Source organism: Lycorma delicatula, chromosome 2 (assembly GCF_047948215.1).
Source record: "Lycorma delicatula isolate Av1 chromosome 2, ASM4794821v1, whole genome shotgun sequence".
Lineage (NCBI taxonomy): Eukaryota > Metazoa > Arthropoda > Insecta > Hemiptera > Fulgoridae > Lycorma > Lycorma delicatula.
Window position 1 is genome coordinate 230,776,652 of NC_134456.1, and position 13,966 is coordinate 230,790,617.

At 30.3% G+C, this 13,966-nt stretch overlaps 1 protein-coding gene across 2 annotated transcripts in view; it reads right to left on the reverse strand.

The window, feature by feature from the left end:
• Window positions 1–13,966, reverse strand: part of LOC142320385 (ATP-binding cassette sub-family A member 17-like) — a 67,108-nt gene continuing 53,142 nt past the window's right edge. For both annotated transcript variants that reach the window (XM_075358090.1, XM_075358091.1), the window contains 4 exons: window positions 12,189–12,385; window positions 8,133–8,373; window positions 3,612–3,732; window positions 1–235 (listed from right to left, as the gene is read on the reverse strand). In XM_075358090.1, coding sequence (XP_075214205.1) covers window positions 87–235; window positions 3,612–3,732; window positions 8,133–8,373; window positions 12,189–12,385 — 708 coding nt within the window. In that variant the 3' untranslated portion in view covers window positions 1–86. The remainder of the gene's footprint in view (window positions 236–3,611; window positions 3,733–8,132; window positions 8,374–12,188; window positions 12,386–13,966) is intronic.

The window sequence follows — 13,966 nt, forward strand, 5'->3', positions numbered from 1 at the left end:
TAAAAAATTTAATAACCATATTACATTTATTCAATTTACAAAAATTAATTTACTGAAGTTACATTTTATTTAGAAGAAAATTAAAATCAATGGGGGGAACAAAGCTTTGAAAAAAAGTTTTTGATGACATCGCTTTCATCAGAACTGGTAGATTGTAGATCTGTATCATCATCGCTGTCACTGTTTTCTAAATCATCATCTTCATCGTATAAAATATTACCAGCTGAAAAAAATTCTGAAAAAATGCAATAATTTTTTAATATATTTATATTTATAAAGTAGATACTTCTCTTTTCAAATTTCTATGTCAAATCTTAAAGAATAAGATACAACTTTTAGAAAATGTTATTTTCTAATAAAACACCCTTTCTACATTAATTCATGTGAAAAATAAGGTTAATCCCTCTTTAAATACCAATTTAAATATTACGTTCAAACCCTTTGTTTAAATGAATCTCTATCTTCAAGGTCAAGTAAATTAGTCAATATTGTTTATTAAATATGTCATAATAACCCCTTAATCTTCTTAATAGCCTTCTTAATTTAAATGTTGAGATATTTGTACTGTTTTTTTCAAAACACATTCTTTCTTCAATGACATACAGAAAATTTGTCAAAATGAACATTTTTGGGATCGCTTATACCTCAAGCATCAAAATCCCTTTAATTGATAATAAGTGAAATATTTTGATGTTTCAAATCATTCTTTTTTTAATAAAAATTTTAAAAGAATATTCTTTTCAAAAACTTATAAAATCTTCCAGGCACTATTCTTTCCTAGAATTACAATGTTAAGATTTTGAAAAATTATTTTTTACAACGTTCTGCTTCTGAAAAGCAGTGACACATCACATGCAGAGTACAAATGAATTCTTGCCCTACCTGGTTGGTACCTTATATTCCCAGGTTCTGAGTGATATTCTTAATCTTCAGGGTGATTTTTTGGACCATACCTCACTAATTTCTTTCCCAACACCTACCAACCTTAGTGATCTAAAAGGAATAATAGGAGGATGGTTTTCAGATTAATTTTAATTATGATTTAACTGGATACAATTTTCAAATACAGATCTTTAAATAGTATTAAATTAGCTCAAATACACCTCAAAATATTTACTAATTGGGCATTAAAATCTGTTAATTATTATTTTGTTGTTATTTTTTTAATTTCATTTAATCAACAAGCATGAAAATACCATTACAACCTCTAAAAGCTATTGCTAGATACATTTAAATGTACTTTATTAATCTGGATCTAAAATATATTCAATACATTTACAATTTAGATTTACAAAAACTTTAAAAAATTACATCTTCCTAAGTATTTTTGAGCATGTATATATAGTAGAATATACTGAATGCCTAATGTACATGGTGATGAGCGTAATGAGGATAAAAATTTGATAGAAGACTACAACCAATACAAAGACTGTAAAAAACGATTTTTATCACATATCTAGCAAGTTCTTTGAATCACTTACAAAATAAGAAGTCAATGTACATTATAGTTCTGGTTTGTAAAGTATTAATTCAAACAGTAATTAGTTAAAAACAAGGATTTCAGCAAATTTTACTGTATAATTCTTACATAAGCTTTTTTACTTATCAGTATACTGCAATAAAACAAGAGAGAAATAAATCTCGGCTTAATAAAAAAAATAATATTTACAATTACAGACCAGTTTTTCAAATTTTTCTTCATTGTAATTTTCTGAACTTTTGTTTTTTCTGTTTGGTCTCCGGTAATTACAATTCAGATATTACTTCAGAAGATGATATGTATGAGTGTAAATAAAGTGTAGTGTTGTACAGTCTTGGTTTGACCATTCCTGAGATGTGTGATTAATTGAAACCCAACCACCAAAGAACACCGCCAGTATCCACGATCTAGTATTCAAATCCATATAAAAATAACTGACTTTACTAGGACTTAAACACTGGAACGCATGACTTCCAAACCAGCTGATTTTGGGAAGACGCATTCACCACTAGACTGACCCGGTGGGTTAACTTTCTGAACCTGCCCAGAGATTTCTTCCCTTATAACTCCACTATAATATACCACAAGTTGTCATATGCTTTTTTTCAATCAGCAAACTTTTCATTCACCAATTAAACAATTTGAAAATAACAAATACTCCATACGTGATGTATGGAGTAAATATACATCAACAATATTATGTATGGGGTAAATAATTTTCTGTACACAAATTAAAGATACTTGTATTTTTATTGATATAATTAATTTACCAAGCTCCTAAACTCAAGTAATGATAAGGAAATGAACTTAAAATTCATCATGAAATGTGCTGAAATAACAGTAAGTTATTTTTGTAATCTAGACATAAGTATTGAAAGCGATCTTGGATCCAGTTTAGTTGATAAACATCATTCACAGAGTAATTGTCAACACTGAGCTATGTTAAATAATCAAGAAACTTATAATGTTCTTGATTCTATTGTACATTCGTCTAAATATGAGCAGAGTTGGAAAGGCATTACATTTTTTTGGACCAACTACAAGATTAAGTTTTTTTGTTCACCAGAATAACTCCTTTGAAATTAAAGAAATAAAACTTACAAAGAAGAAATTTTGTATGATATTTGCAGAAATCGACTTTCACTATCTTGCAGAATTAATTTTGTCAAAAGTACTAGAAAGTACAGTAAATTTGAAAAAGAAAGTTAATACCCATTAATTTTCAGAGTTGGAAAATTTTTCTTTAAATTATAATAATGAACTCCATTCCTGAATTCATACAACCATTTCAAAACATATTCACACAAACTATTAGCTTGCACTAGTGAGTCCTCAATCACGTTCAGAGCACAAACATTTGGCTTATGGAGTTTATTTTAATTTAGGTTACTTCTTCAATCTTTGATGCTAACTGCTTGGTTGCAGCTCCCTTATCACAGTAGTGTTCATAGCGGCCAGTAAAATAAGATCCTCATTCATTACTATGCAATTACTTACTCTTTGCAAAGCAGTCAGCAACTTTACTAGAGCTGACAAAATAATTTGCCAGTTTACTAACCAAATTACTGTAGATTGCTTCCAAATGCAGTTTTCATTTTACTGAGAAATATGTTCTCAATGCTAGGAATTTCAATCAAAAACACTCTATGGACTACAATATTGTTTATGAACCTAAAATCCTATTAACTTCTGTCTTACTTCTGATATTTTCATATTTTTTGGTGAAAAAACAGGTGAACATTAAAATTAAAAAAATACTTTATATCTGGCCAAACTAACAAGGAAAAAATCTACTGCCCTACTGTGCAAAGCAATTTCACCCAACAGCTGTCATTTGTCACAAGACAGCAACTGAAGTTAGTTAAATTAAACCGTAACACAATATACACCCATATTCACGTTCCAAGAACCTTTTGCCAAGCTTAGCATAGACTGTAGTGAACCTTAACACAATTGAATATCATCGATTGTAGTAAGTTTTTACATCTTATCACAGGAGCTAAAAACAAGAACTTTTGCTAATGACCATCCCTGAGAATCAAGATGGATAATTTAAAAATCACTTTTAAAGCCTAATTATCACAAACATTACAATTATAACAGATAAATTAAACTAAAAATATTAACTTACTTAAACAAAGAAGGAATGAACAACAACTAAGAAGTGTTGGAAAAATATGTTTTTTTTTATCTTCAATTTCATCATCAATTTGTACTGCTGTTTGCTGATCAATAATAATCTTTGTAAATACCTATAAAAAAAATTCAATGTTTCAATTCAAAGTTTCATTACACAAACAATTGTAATTATTAATTTATTATTTTTATTTTATACTTACAAAAACTAACATAAGTACAAAAAAGGCAAATGAAATGTCTACCACATAACAAAATAAGACAGCAAAAAATTATTCTTTTTAATTTTCTAAAACTAATTACTCTTATTTCATAACATACTTTCATTGCCTACTCAAACATTTTTTTAACCATAAAAATTCCTTTCTGTAAGTGCCTTCAAAATGATGGTCTGAGAATTAATTTTTTATACTGATTAATATGCAGAGTGATTTAGCAGGAGATATGCAGATACTTTTGCAACTCATTCTACATTTAAAAATAATGAAAAAAGTACATATAAACAAACATAGGTCCCAAAACGGTTCATTAATAAGTTACAGCTGATGAAAAAGTTTTCCCAGATTTCTTCTCCTCCAGTGAAATGAGGCCAAACAGAAATTCTTGGGATGTAAAAATGTAATCTAATCTGATACTTTCATATGAAATTCGATCTGACAAATTGCATTGTAATCGTCCCAAGAATTTCTGTATGCGTTCATTTCACTGAAGGAGATGAAATCTGAAAAAAATTTTTGTCAGCCGTAACTTGTTAACGAAGCGTTTTTAGTCCTATGCTTATATGTATTATTTTCTTTACTTTTACATGTAGAATGAGCTGCTGAAGTATATAGATATCCTGATAAATTACTCTGTATAAACTGTATTCTTAATTTATATTTATTTTAAAAGACTACAACTAGTATTTTTTGGGCCAACAAAAAATAAACTTATTTCGTAGCTGCCACTGTGCATAATGATACATAGATTGCAAAATCATCTATGTACAGTGAACACATGGTCTTTTAAATCTTGAAATTAAATTTATTGATACATAAAAGTCATTTTAGAAATAGGATTTAAAGTATAGAGTTTTCAAAAGAAAATGGTTTGGAAATTTCTGACCCTACTTGAGTGTAGGCATTTAGATATCAAAATGTTCTGCAATAGACTGAATAAACTTTCATTGATAGGAGATTCCTAGTCCTGTCTAACTTTCTTTACAATATGTTTTTTATAGAATAAAAATGTGAACTTCTAAGATGCAAGGTAAAAATCACATTATTAAGCATGAAGATGGAGCTTTGGAGAAGTTATGGATATCTTTTTTATAATGGATTTTTTCATTATGGGTATCTTATTCATAATGTGATGGGACATACAAATTACATATATAAAAAAAAAACAAAAACAAAATGCATATATATCAAAAGGAACGGAAATGGCGAGTAGTAACAATGCGAGAAAGAATTCCTACTTTGTTACAACTTAAAAAATTAAGTACTCACTCTTTCTCAGCTACTAGCCATTATGATGAGAATCATAATAAATATCTTGTTTTAAGGTTTAATGGAAATAAAGAATTACTGATTATAATCAATAATTTAATATCTCTATTCTATTAGTTATCGCTCAAGCATTCCGTTGTACAATGTCCATTTGTTTTACTACTCTTTTTTTTACTTCTCTATTTTAATACTTGATAGACAGATCTTCAGCACTTACATCCTTAAAGGATTGGGATGAGTCCCTGGAAAAGTTTTAAACTGCTGTGATAACTTTGATTACATATTCTTAAGCTTCACAAGTGAAATAGATCCTTGATATTATATATATATTTATTATTTTATATATAATTTAATATATATGTACAAGTGGTGGCCTAAAATATAATGCACAGTCCACTAATAAATATGCAAATGAAAATTAATAGTCAGATGAAACATATCTGGCACAAAAGTAGATTTTATTTGCTACAAAAACAGATTTATTTTTCCATCTACTCACCAATTTCAGCTACACATTTCTCTGCAAGGTAAACTAGTTTTCTTATTCCACCAATGAAGAATGCTTGGCGATCTTCCTTGATCCATGACATAACTGCTTTCTTTAGTTCATGATCCATAGTGAAATGAATACCCTTAATATCACTCTTTACTTGTGGAAAGAAGTGAAAATTGCATAGTACCAAATCTGGTGAGTAAAAAGTGTGGTTATATGCAGTGTGTCGCCTTGATGGCTGGATGAAATATCAAATATGGCACATACATCTCCTAATCTGTTTTAACGTCTCTATGTATCACATAGAATTTAAAAATCAACCTTGCTTCTAGGTGGTTTCCTAAGGTGTGTTATACTTCTAACCTTGCATACACTGTGAGATTCATCCCCAATATTCACTTTTTAAAAGCTTCTGATGCAGAAAATGTTATTTGCTCACCTACTCGTAGTACTACAATCGATGTTTCATCACCGTAAATGTTTTTTAGATGATGAAACATTCACTTTTAATTTTAATTTTTCAGCTTTAAGTTGCTGATTCTGCTTTAGATGTGTTAACACAGCAGGCATACTTGACTCCGTAACAATGGTGACTAACAGAAAATGAGAATGTACAGTCAACAAGTTTTGGAGAAAATGTTTTCATATATATACAAATTTTTGAGCAATGCGAGAAGTTCTCACATTATGTTCCATTGTGCAGTACATTTCATCTGCCCCTTGCATATGGCACAGGAATAATTATCAGGTGTCCAATCAGATGCAACATCTCAGATTGCACTGAATGAGAAGTCTAAATAATTAACATTCTTAAGTTTTTATTTATTTTATAAGAGTATATTTGGTTTACACACATATACATACACTGTAAAATATATAACAGACAAACCAAAAATGCACACTAAAAAAAAAGAAAATAATGAGGTTTACTTAGCAGAAATCTTTACATTTATCAAAATTAATAAAAAAAATTAATTTGTAGATTTAGTTTTGTAAAATGTGTAAGGAGTCAATAATGATAATGTAAATGGAATACAAAAGACACATTTTAAAACTATATACTGATTCTTTTAAAACATGTCAACCTGCCTTAGGATTGGTGTTTGTTTATGTGCTGCTAAGATACATAATTTTAAAGAAAGTACTTTAGTAGAATTAGATTTTTCCTTTCACTCCACGGCAGTAGACAGAATCTGATATAATTCTGACTGTCTCCTTGTTATCAGCTTCCACAACCAGCCCCCTTCTTAGTTTCTCTTACGTTTTGAATTTTCAGGTTCGATCTCTTTGATCAAAGAATGACATGAAATTCATCCCTCATCTCTTTACTAGTGCTGGTATGTTCCTCTTTCAAATTAATGAACAGGACCCTGGTTGTTTTTGGGACAAACTGTCCTCTCATTTGTTCTTGAAAACATCTTCATAATATTTCCGCTGGGCCTTAGGAGGCTCAGTAATCGGCAAAGGAACAGTCTCATTAACCATCACTTCCTGGTGATGCACTGTGAGACCATCAAGTGTATACATCTCACTACTGCCATAGACTGTCAGTCAGTGTGTGAAGTGGCTCTGTCTTATTGAAACTAGGCTTGTGAAGGTAAAGATTTGGAAGAGAATGGAACCTAGGGGCAGAAAATGTCTCTAGCACGTCGACATAAAGTTGAGATGTCACATTGACAGCAGAACCCTCTTTATCTTCAAAGAAGTAAGGACCTATCACCCCACAACACGAAACTGCACACCATACAGAAAGTTTAGCACTGTGTAACGGATACTGGTGAAGCTGAACAGGGTTTGCTTGTGCCCAATAATGGAAGTTTTGCTTGTGCCCAATAATGGAAGTTCTGCTTATTCATGTATCCACTTGCGTGAAAATGGGCTTCATTTGACATCCAAAGATTTTCAATAAGGTTAGCATTCTCACTGATTTTAGACAGCAGTTTTTCACAAAACTGCAGACGCAATACACAACTGTTAGGTTTCAGTTATTAAACAGTTTGAATGAAAGTTTAGGTTATAGAGTATTCTTCACATGCTCCCAACGTCTGAGTTGTAATAATGAGGTAATTTTCTGTAACCGAACTATGAGGACTCCTTACCATTACAGCTTTCACGGCATCAATATTTTCTGGCATACATATAGACATACATGCCCACTAGGTTTTTTCAAAGTCAAACCAGTCTTTTCAAAGTTACATACCCAAGCTTTGATTGCACGTGAAGAAGGAACTTTACTGCGGGGTGGGAACTCGTAGTGTTGCTGAAACACTCTGTGCAACTGTCACATTTTCGCCATGTCAGTAAAACACCTTTCAGCAACCCCACAACATTCCACTGTTCCATCACAACTAAATATCCGTTACTGCTCTACAGTTCAATATCTTTCTCCCATTTATGGTACACCTACAGGACTGCCAACATCAATTTCAAAATTTCACATTTCTCTGCACCACTCTGTATATATAAGTAACACGTATACGTAATAATCCATTATTATTAACTAATATTAAGAAATAAATTAATTATATTTACTAACATCTCGTATCTTGGTTTTTGTAATAAAATAATCACTAATCATTTCTCTTTCAATTGCTTTTTCCACAGTAGTAAGTGCAATATATAGTTCTGGATTAGGAATATGATAATGAAGGCAATTGGATAATTCATCTAGTAACAGACAATTTGATACATATTTACGAAGATAATTTTTCATTTTTGTAATTTTATTGACATTTAATGAAGAAATTTGAAGATTCATATTGTATCCTTCACCAAATCTGAAAAACAAAAATAAATATTACAATGATGACTATGAGAGTCAACAATTAAATTTTACATATATATATATATATTATATATAGGGGTGTTCAAGTCAATCCAGGACTATTAATTTTTAATAAATGTAAAACACATTTAAAAATGCTTTTATTTCTCAATGTAATCCCCTCCTACATTTATCCCACAGTTTTACTAGTGCCTGGATACCAACAGTGCAGAAAGATTTTCATTACATCAAAACCAAGATAGGACTGACTGCTTCACCTCATTGTTGTTCTTGAAATAGTTCCTCCTAGGAACTATTTCAAGGGTTCGAAAGGTTACTTTTGAACCTGCCACAAAGGTGTGTTACTGCCAGTAACACACCAAGATTGGCAGTAACTCCCAGCCAAGATCTTGTAGCATGCATGTCGTGTGGTGGTCTGCAAACGGTAATGCATTTTCCTACAGAAACAGAACGCCTTTATTGATCGCACCAGGTCGTTTTTTTGCACCAGGCATTGTTCACATCTTGAAGAACTTCACAGTAGTACTCATTGTTAATTCTGACTCGGTCGGGTAGAAAATCGATGTGAATGATGCCATTTTTATCCCAAAAAGTTAAGGCCATAATCTTTGTTGCTCTGAACCACCTCTACCATGATCATCAACTCATTAAAGTACGGCCTTCTTTAAAATGTTTGCACCACTCAAATGTTTTACTGCAACTATGAATCACATCATTCGGCTGGCTGTGCAAGGAGTCATGAATAAATCTCACTGGGTTTTACATCTTCATTCATGAGAAATTTCATTTTAATGTGCGGTTCCACATATCCATTTACTACATCAGACACCACACTCTTCAAGAACAACTATTGTGTTTAATATTGCATCATTCCAGTGCTCCATGCACTTGAACCTTATGTGTACAACCAACAGAATGAGCAGGAACCTCCATTTACATTCTAGTCTAACAAAAGTCCTGGATTGATGTGAATGTCCCTCTTATAAAGCATTCTTTAATTTTGAATCACGCTGTTTGTCCTAAACATATATTTATTTACCAACCTTAGCGTACTTTTACATTAATATTTTAATGAAATAAAATATCAGTAAATATCAATAAATGACAGTGTGACCACGTTAACACTACATGCAGAAATAGTGTTTGTCATACAATTACAAGTACAGACAGGTAGCAGGTGTCTATTGCAGCTGTACATATATTGTATATTATTAAGCACTGTTACTTTCTTTTATTATTTACTAATGTAAAATAATAAGAAGATTACTTCAAATGCAAGCTGCTGGTTCACATTTTTCTCATATGTTAAGTTGGTCCTGTTTTAGAATAGTTGTGATCATAGCGCTGTGCCAGTCAAGTCCAGATGCAATATTAATTTGGTCATACAATAAACACACAGTTACAATCCATTATAGTAAACACAGTAGTCAAATTACATTATAAATATAATAATAAATACAGGATTTATTACAACTGCAAATGTATACAAATACACAAAATTAAAATAATAAGAGGATATAAATTTTTCTTTACGTAAACAAATAATCTTCACTAGTTGCAAAGCTTACTCAAAAAAGTACTTACATGAATCAAAATAAAATCATCCTGTAAACATTTTACAAACAAGACTGGAACTGCTAAGTTACAGATTAGCATCTGAAAGTTTTAACAGACAATGATATCTGCTTCACAGAGATTTAAGGTACACATTATCAGTCCCTATTCATATAGTAGAATATTTTATTAATAATTTCCAGTTTACAAGAATTTAACTTCTAATAAAAATAAATTATATTTTTCTAAATTGCTAAATGTCAATATTTTTATTATTTTAAAATTCAGTGTGGATTTATTAATGGTTTTGTAATTTATTATACTGCACTATACTGCAAGTCTGCTTTATATTTTTCTACCTGTTTTTTCTCAAATAAATAGCTTTTTTTATTTCTCTATCATAGTTCATAAAATCCCTTTCACATTAATTTCTATACTCTTTTCTCTTAATTTACATCTACAATTTTTCTGATTCCTGTGTACTGAATATCAAACATGAAAGATTTTATCTCTCAAAGTAAAATGTAGTGGTAAACAATATCAAGTGAGTTCTAAGCAACCCATATACTATAATATGTATGTACACAGGTTTAATTACATACAGTTTTAATTTATTATAAAGGTTTTTTACCACCTTATGGAAGAAACTTTTATGATGAAAAAGATAGTTTTTTTTTTTGGGACTCAACAAGACACTGAAGACCAGTTTTTGTTAGATTTATCTTCAGTTATTCTGTCTTTACCATGCCAAAACAAGTTTAACCCTTTGTAGTCCTTTTATAGTAAATTACCAACTAACCTGAAGTCAATTTTTCTTTCACTGATTTCCCAGCCAGGTCCAATTTTTATAGCAAGAGATCTGATATTTCTGTCTTGCCTGAAATTTAATTTCTGTGCAATTCCCAACATTTATTTTATTACATTATGACACTCGGAAGTTTCATTTTAAGTAAATAAATTTATTTATATTTAAAAAATTATTTTATTTTACTTGTTAGCAAGTGACATTTAAAAAATAGTATAATAAAATTGAAAAAAATCATAAAATAATGCAAACTAGTTTTACAAATAAAACGACGATTTATTGTTTATAAAAAATGTATGCAACATACAAAAAAATATATTTAGCCATATTTTTTAACACAGTGATATTTCTCAAAACCATATATAGAATGGATATTTAATATAGAATATTACCTAAGCAGCATGACTTTTACTTTTTCTTCTGCATATCAATAAGTTTCGACAATAATTTCAGACAATAATGAATCTCAAAAAAATAATAAACTACTGCAATTCAGTTTTCACATTATTGTTTGTTATACACTGGACCACATCGTGGAACTGTAAATGGAAATTTGGGCAAATCACTATCAATTACATTGAATTCTTCCTATAATGCATTATAACAAGTATCACCGAATGGCCCATTTCCCGAAGGGATATCGATATAATATCAAAATTATCTGTTTTACTCATGGAAATATTTTCAATATTAGCACAAACCGGTACATCACTAACCCCAAATTCACTATCACTCTCTGATCCTGAAGGCGAATTATGAGTATTTTCATTCATTAATTGTTGGATCGCTGTCACTACCGTCACTAAACAGACTTTCTGAATCGTCACTAGAAAACTCATTCATATTTTCCATTTCAAAATCACAAATACGATTACAACGAGAACTTACAATCATCTTTTGTGGCTTAACTTGTTTATTTACCATTCAGATAGGATGTTGGAACACAGCCTACTAGAAATTTTATCGCATGCGAGTTTGTTTACTGGTAACAGATTCAGATTCAGATTAAATAGAATACGATGTCAACCGAGAACTATCTAAATATCGAGCGATGGTCGGTTCAAGATTTACTGACGTCTAAACATTGTGTGTTGAGCGTTGCACGACATTGGACTGTTACGTGAATTACTTAATGTCGACTGGTTTATGCCACTTTACCTGACGTGAATTACTGAATATCGAGAATATTAGGTTAACCTTTCTGACAGCCAACAATAAACTAAACATCTTATATGGTTATCAATATAAACATACATTATGGACAAATGTATCAACACAACAAAAACAATTATGAAACATGACTTTTACACAGCCTGGGAAATTTAAATATTCTGCGTATTTTCTTATCAAACCTCGTATACATTCAACTTAATATCCTGTTCTGAATAAAAATTTTAACTTTCAAAATGTGTAATGACAATAAAATCAGATACTCTTTTTGTACTCACTTATTTTTAAGATTATTAACAGTACCAATGAATTTAAATCTTCCATGATTAATGATAGCAAAGCGAGAACATAATATTTCACACTCAGATATTGAACGTGATGAAAAAATTATTAAGTGTTTATCAACTTGCATACTTTTCAAAATATCCCATAACTGCTTTCTTGATATGAAATTCATTTCTTGAGATGGTTCATCCTAAAAAAAAATAATTTATTATCAGTCCAATAGAGAATAAATCAAATCTATAACATAGAAAAATGCTTTAACAAATATTACAAAATTCAGAAATGAAAATTTATTTATTTTACTTTATAGAATAACGCAAAACTTAATCTAAAAAAACCTTTGGTAATTATTTAGTTGAGGTGCCTCACCCCCACATCACAAAAAAATTCATTCAAAATTAATATACTCATTTAATGATGTATTTTGGGTGTCGGAAAATAGAAAATTAGTAAAAATTTACATAGTGATACAAGTAACACATAACGCAATGAAAATCGAAAAAAAATACTTATATCACAGTGAAACATTATATTTAAAGATATAAACATGAAAATAAATTAGAAATTCTTAATCTGAATCAGATTGCGATACTTCTGCAGAATCATCACACACGCGATTTGCCGAATCAATGTGTATCTCACTTATAATTCGCCATAATTGTGAAATCGTGTTTTATAATCACAATACTTCCTTTTAAATAAAAATTCGGCCATATGTCCGTGTAAATGGCGTTTGGAATTTCCATAACAAACATTGCTTCTTACTTCCCTCCATTCGATTGTCTGCGTATGTGCCCCAGTATCCGGATCTATAAAATTGTATGTATGATTTACAGTTAAGTGTTGGAAGCCTGCTGTTTCTAAACAATCATAAGATTTCCAACAGTCACTAATAATTATAGTATCTGAGTGCACGTAGTCCTTTATAATGCAGAGCAAAGTTTCCTTATCACGTGTTGGTACTAGAACCGTGAAAACTTCTTTTGTGTCTCGTATTCCACCAAATATCCATTTTCCATTTATAATTCTGCCGTAATTATATTTCCGTTTACAGATTTTGGCTTCATTGATTTCTACAACTTTGCCTACTCCTCCAACCTTTTTCGAATTAGCACACAAATATTCAAAGCAAACATCCCGAAAATAATTGCTCCATAAATTTAGCTCACTACACAACATTATCAAAATTGTCTCACATTATCAACCGACAGAGAATTTAATATGTGTAATAAATATAAATTCACAATTTTTACACATATATTTCAGGTCCAGCAGATTTTTTTTCATCCATTGTAGTTCACTCTATTTACTTACTGAACACTGTAAATTCTATAAAGAAAACAAAGAATAATTAGACGTCATGTGAGAATAGCAGACAACAATGTAATATAATGAATACGTTATAACAAAAATATTGTAGTGATTAAGAAGGAATTCTACATTATCCAGAGTTGAGAATCTGCATTATCGAGTGTATCAATATTCAAATATCTACTTTTCCGACACTTCATTTCCATCATAAAATACAATTCAGAAGATTTTACAATGATTTGATATGTTTTTTTTTGTGATTTCGGGGTGAGGCACCATAATTAAATAATTACCAAACCTTTTATTCCATTCAGCAAATTATGTATATAAGTATACAGAAGAATGTGAAATTTTTCTACAGATTAGTGATATGTGAATTGCAATAGACAGGAGAAAAATAGTTTGTGTTAATATTCTTTGCAGAAGCAATTCATTTCACAAGAGAATTAACCAAGGATGA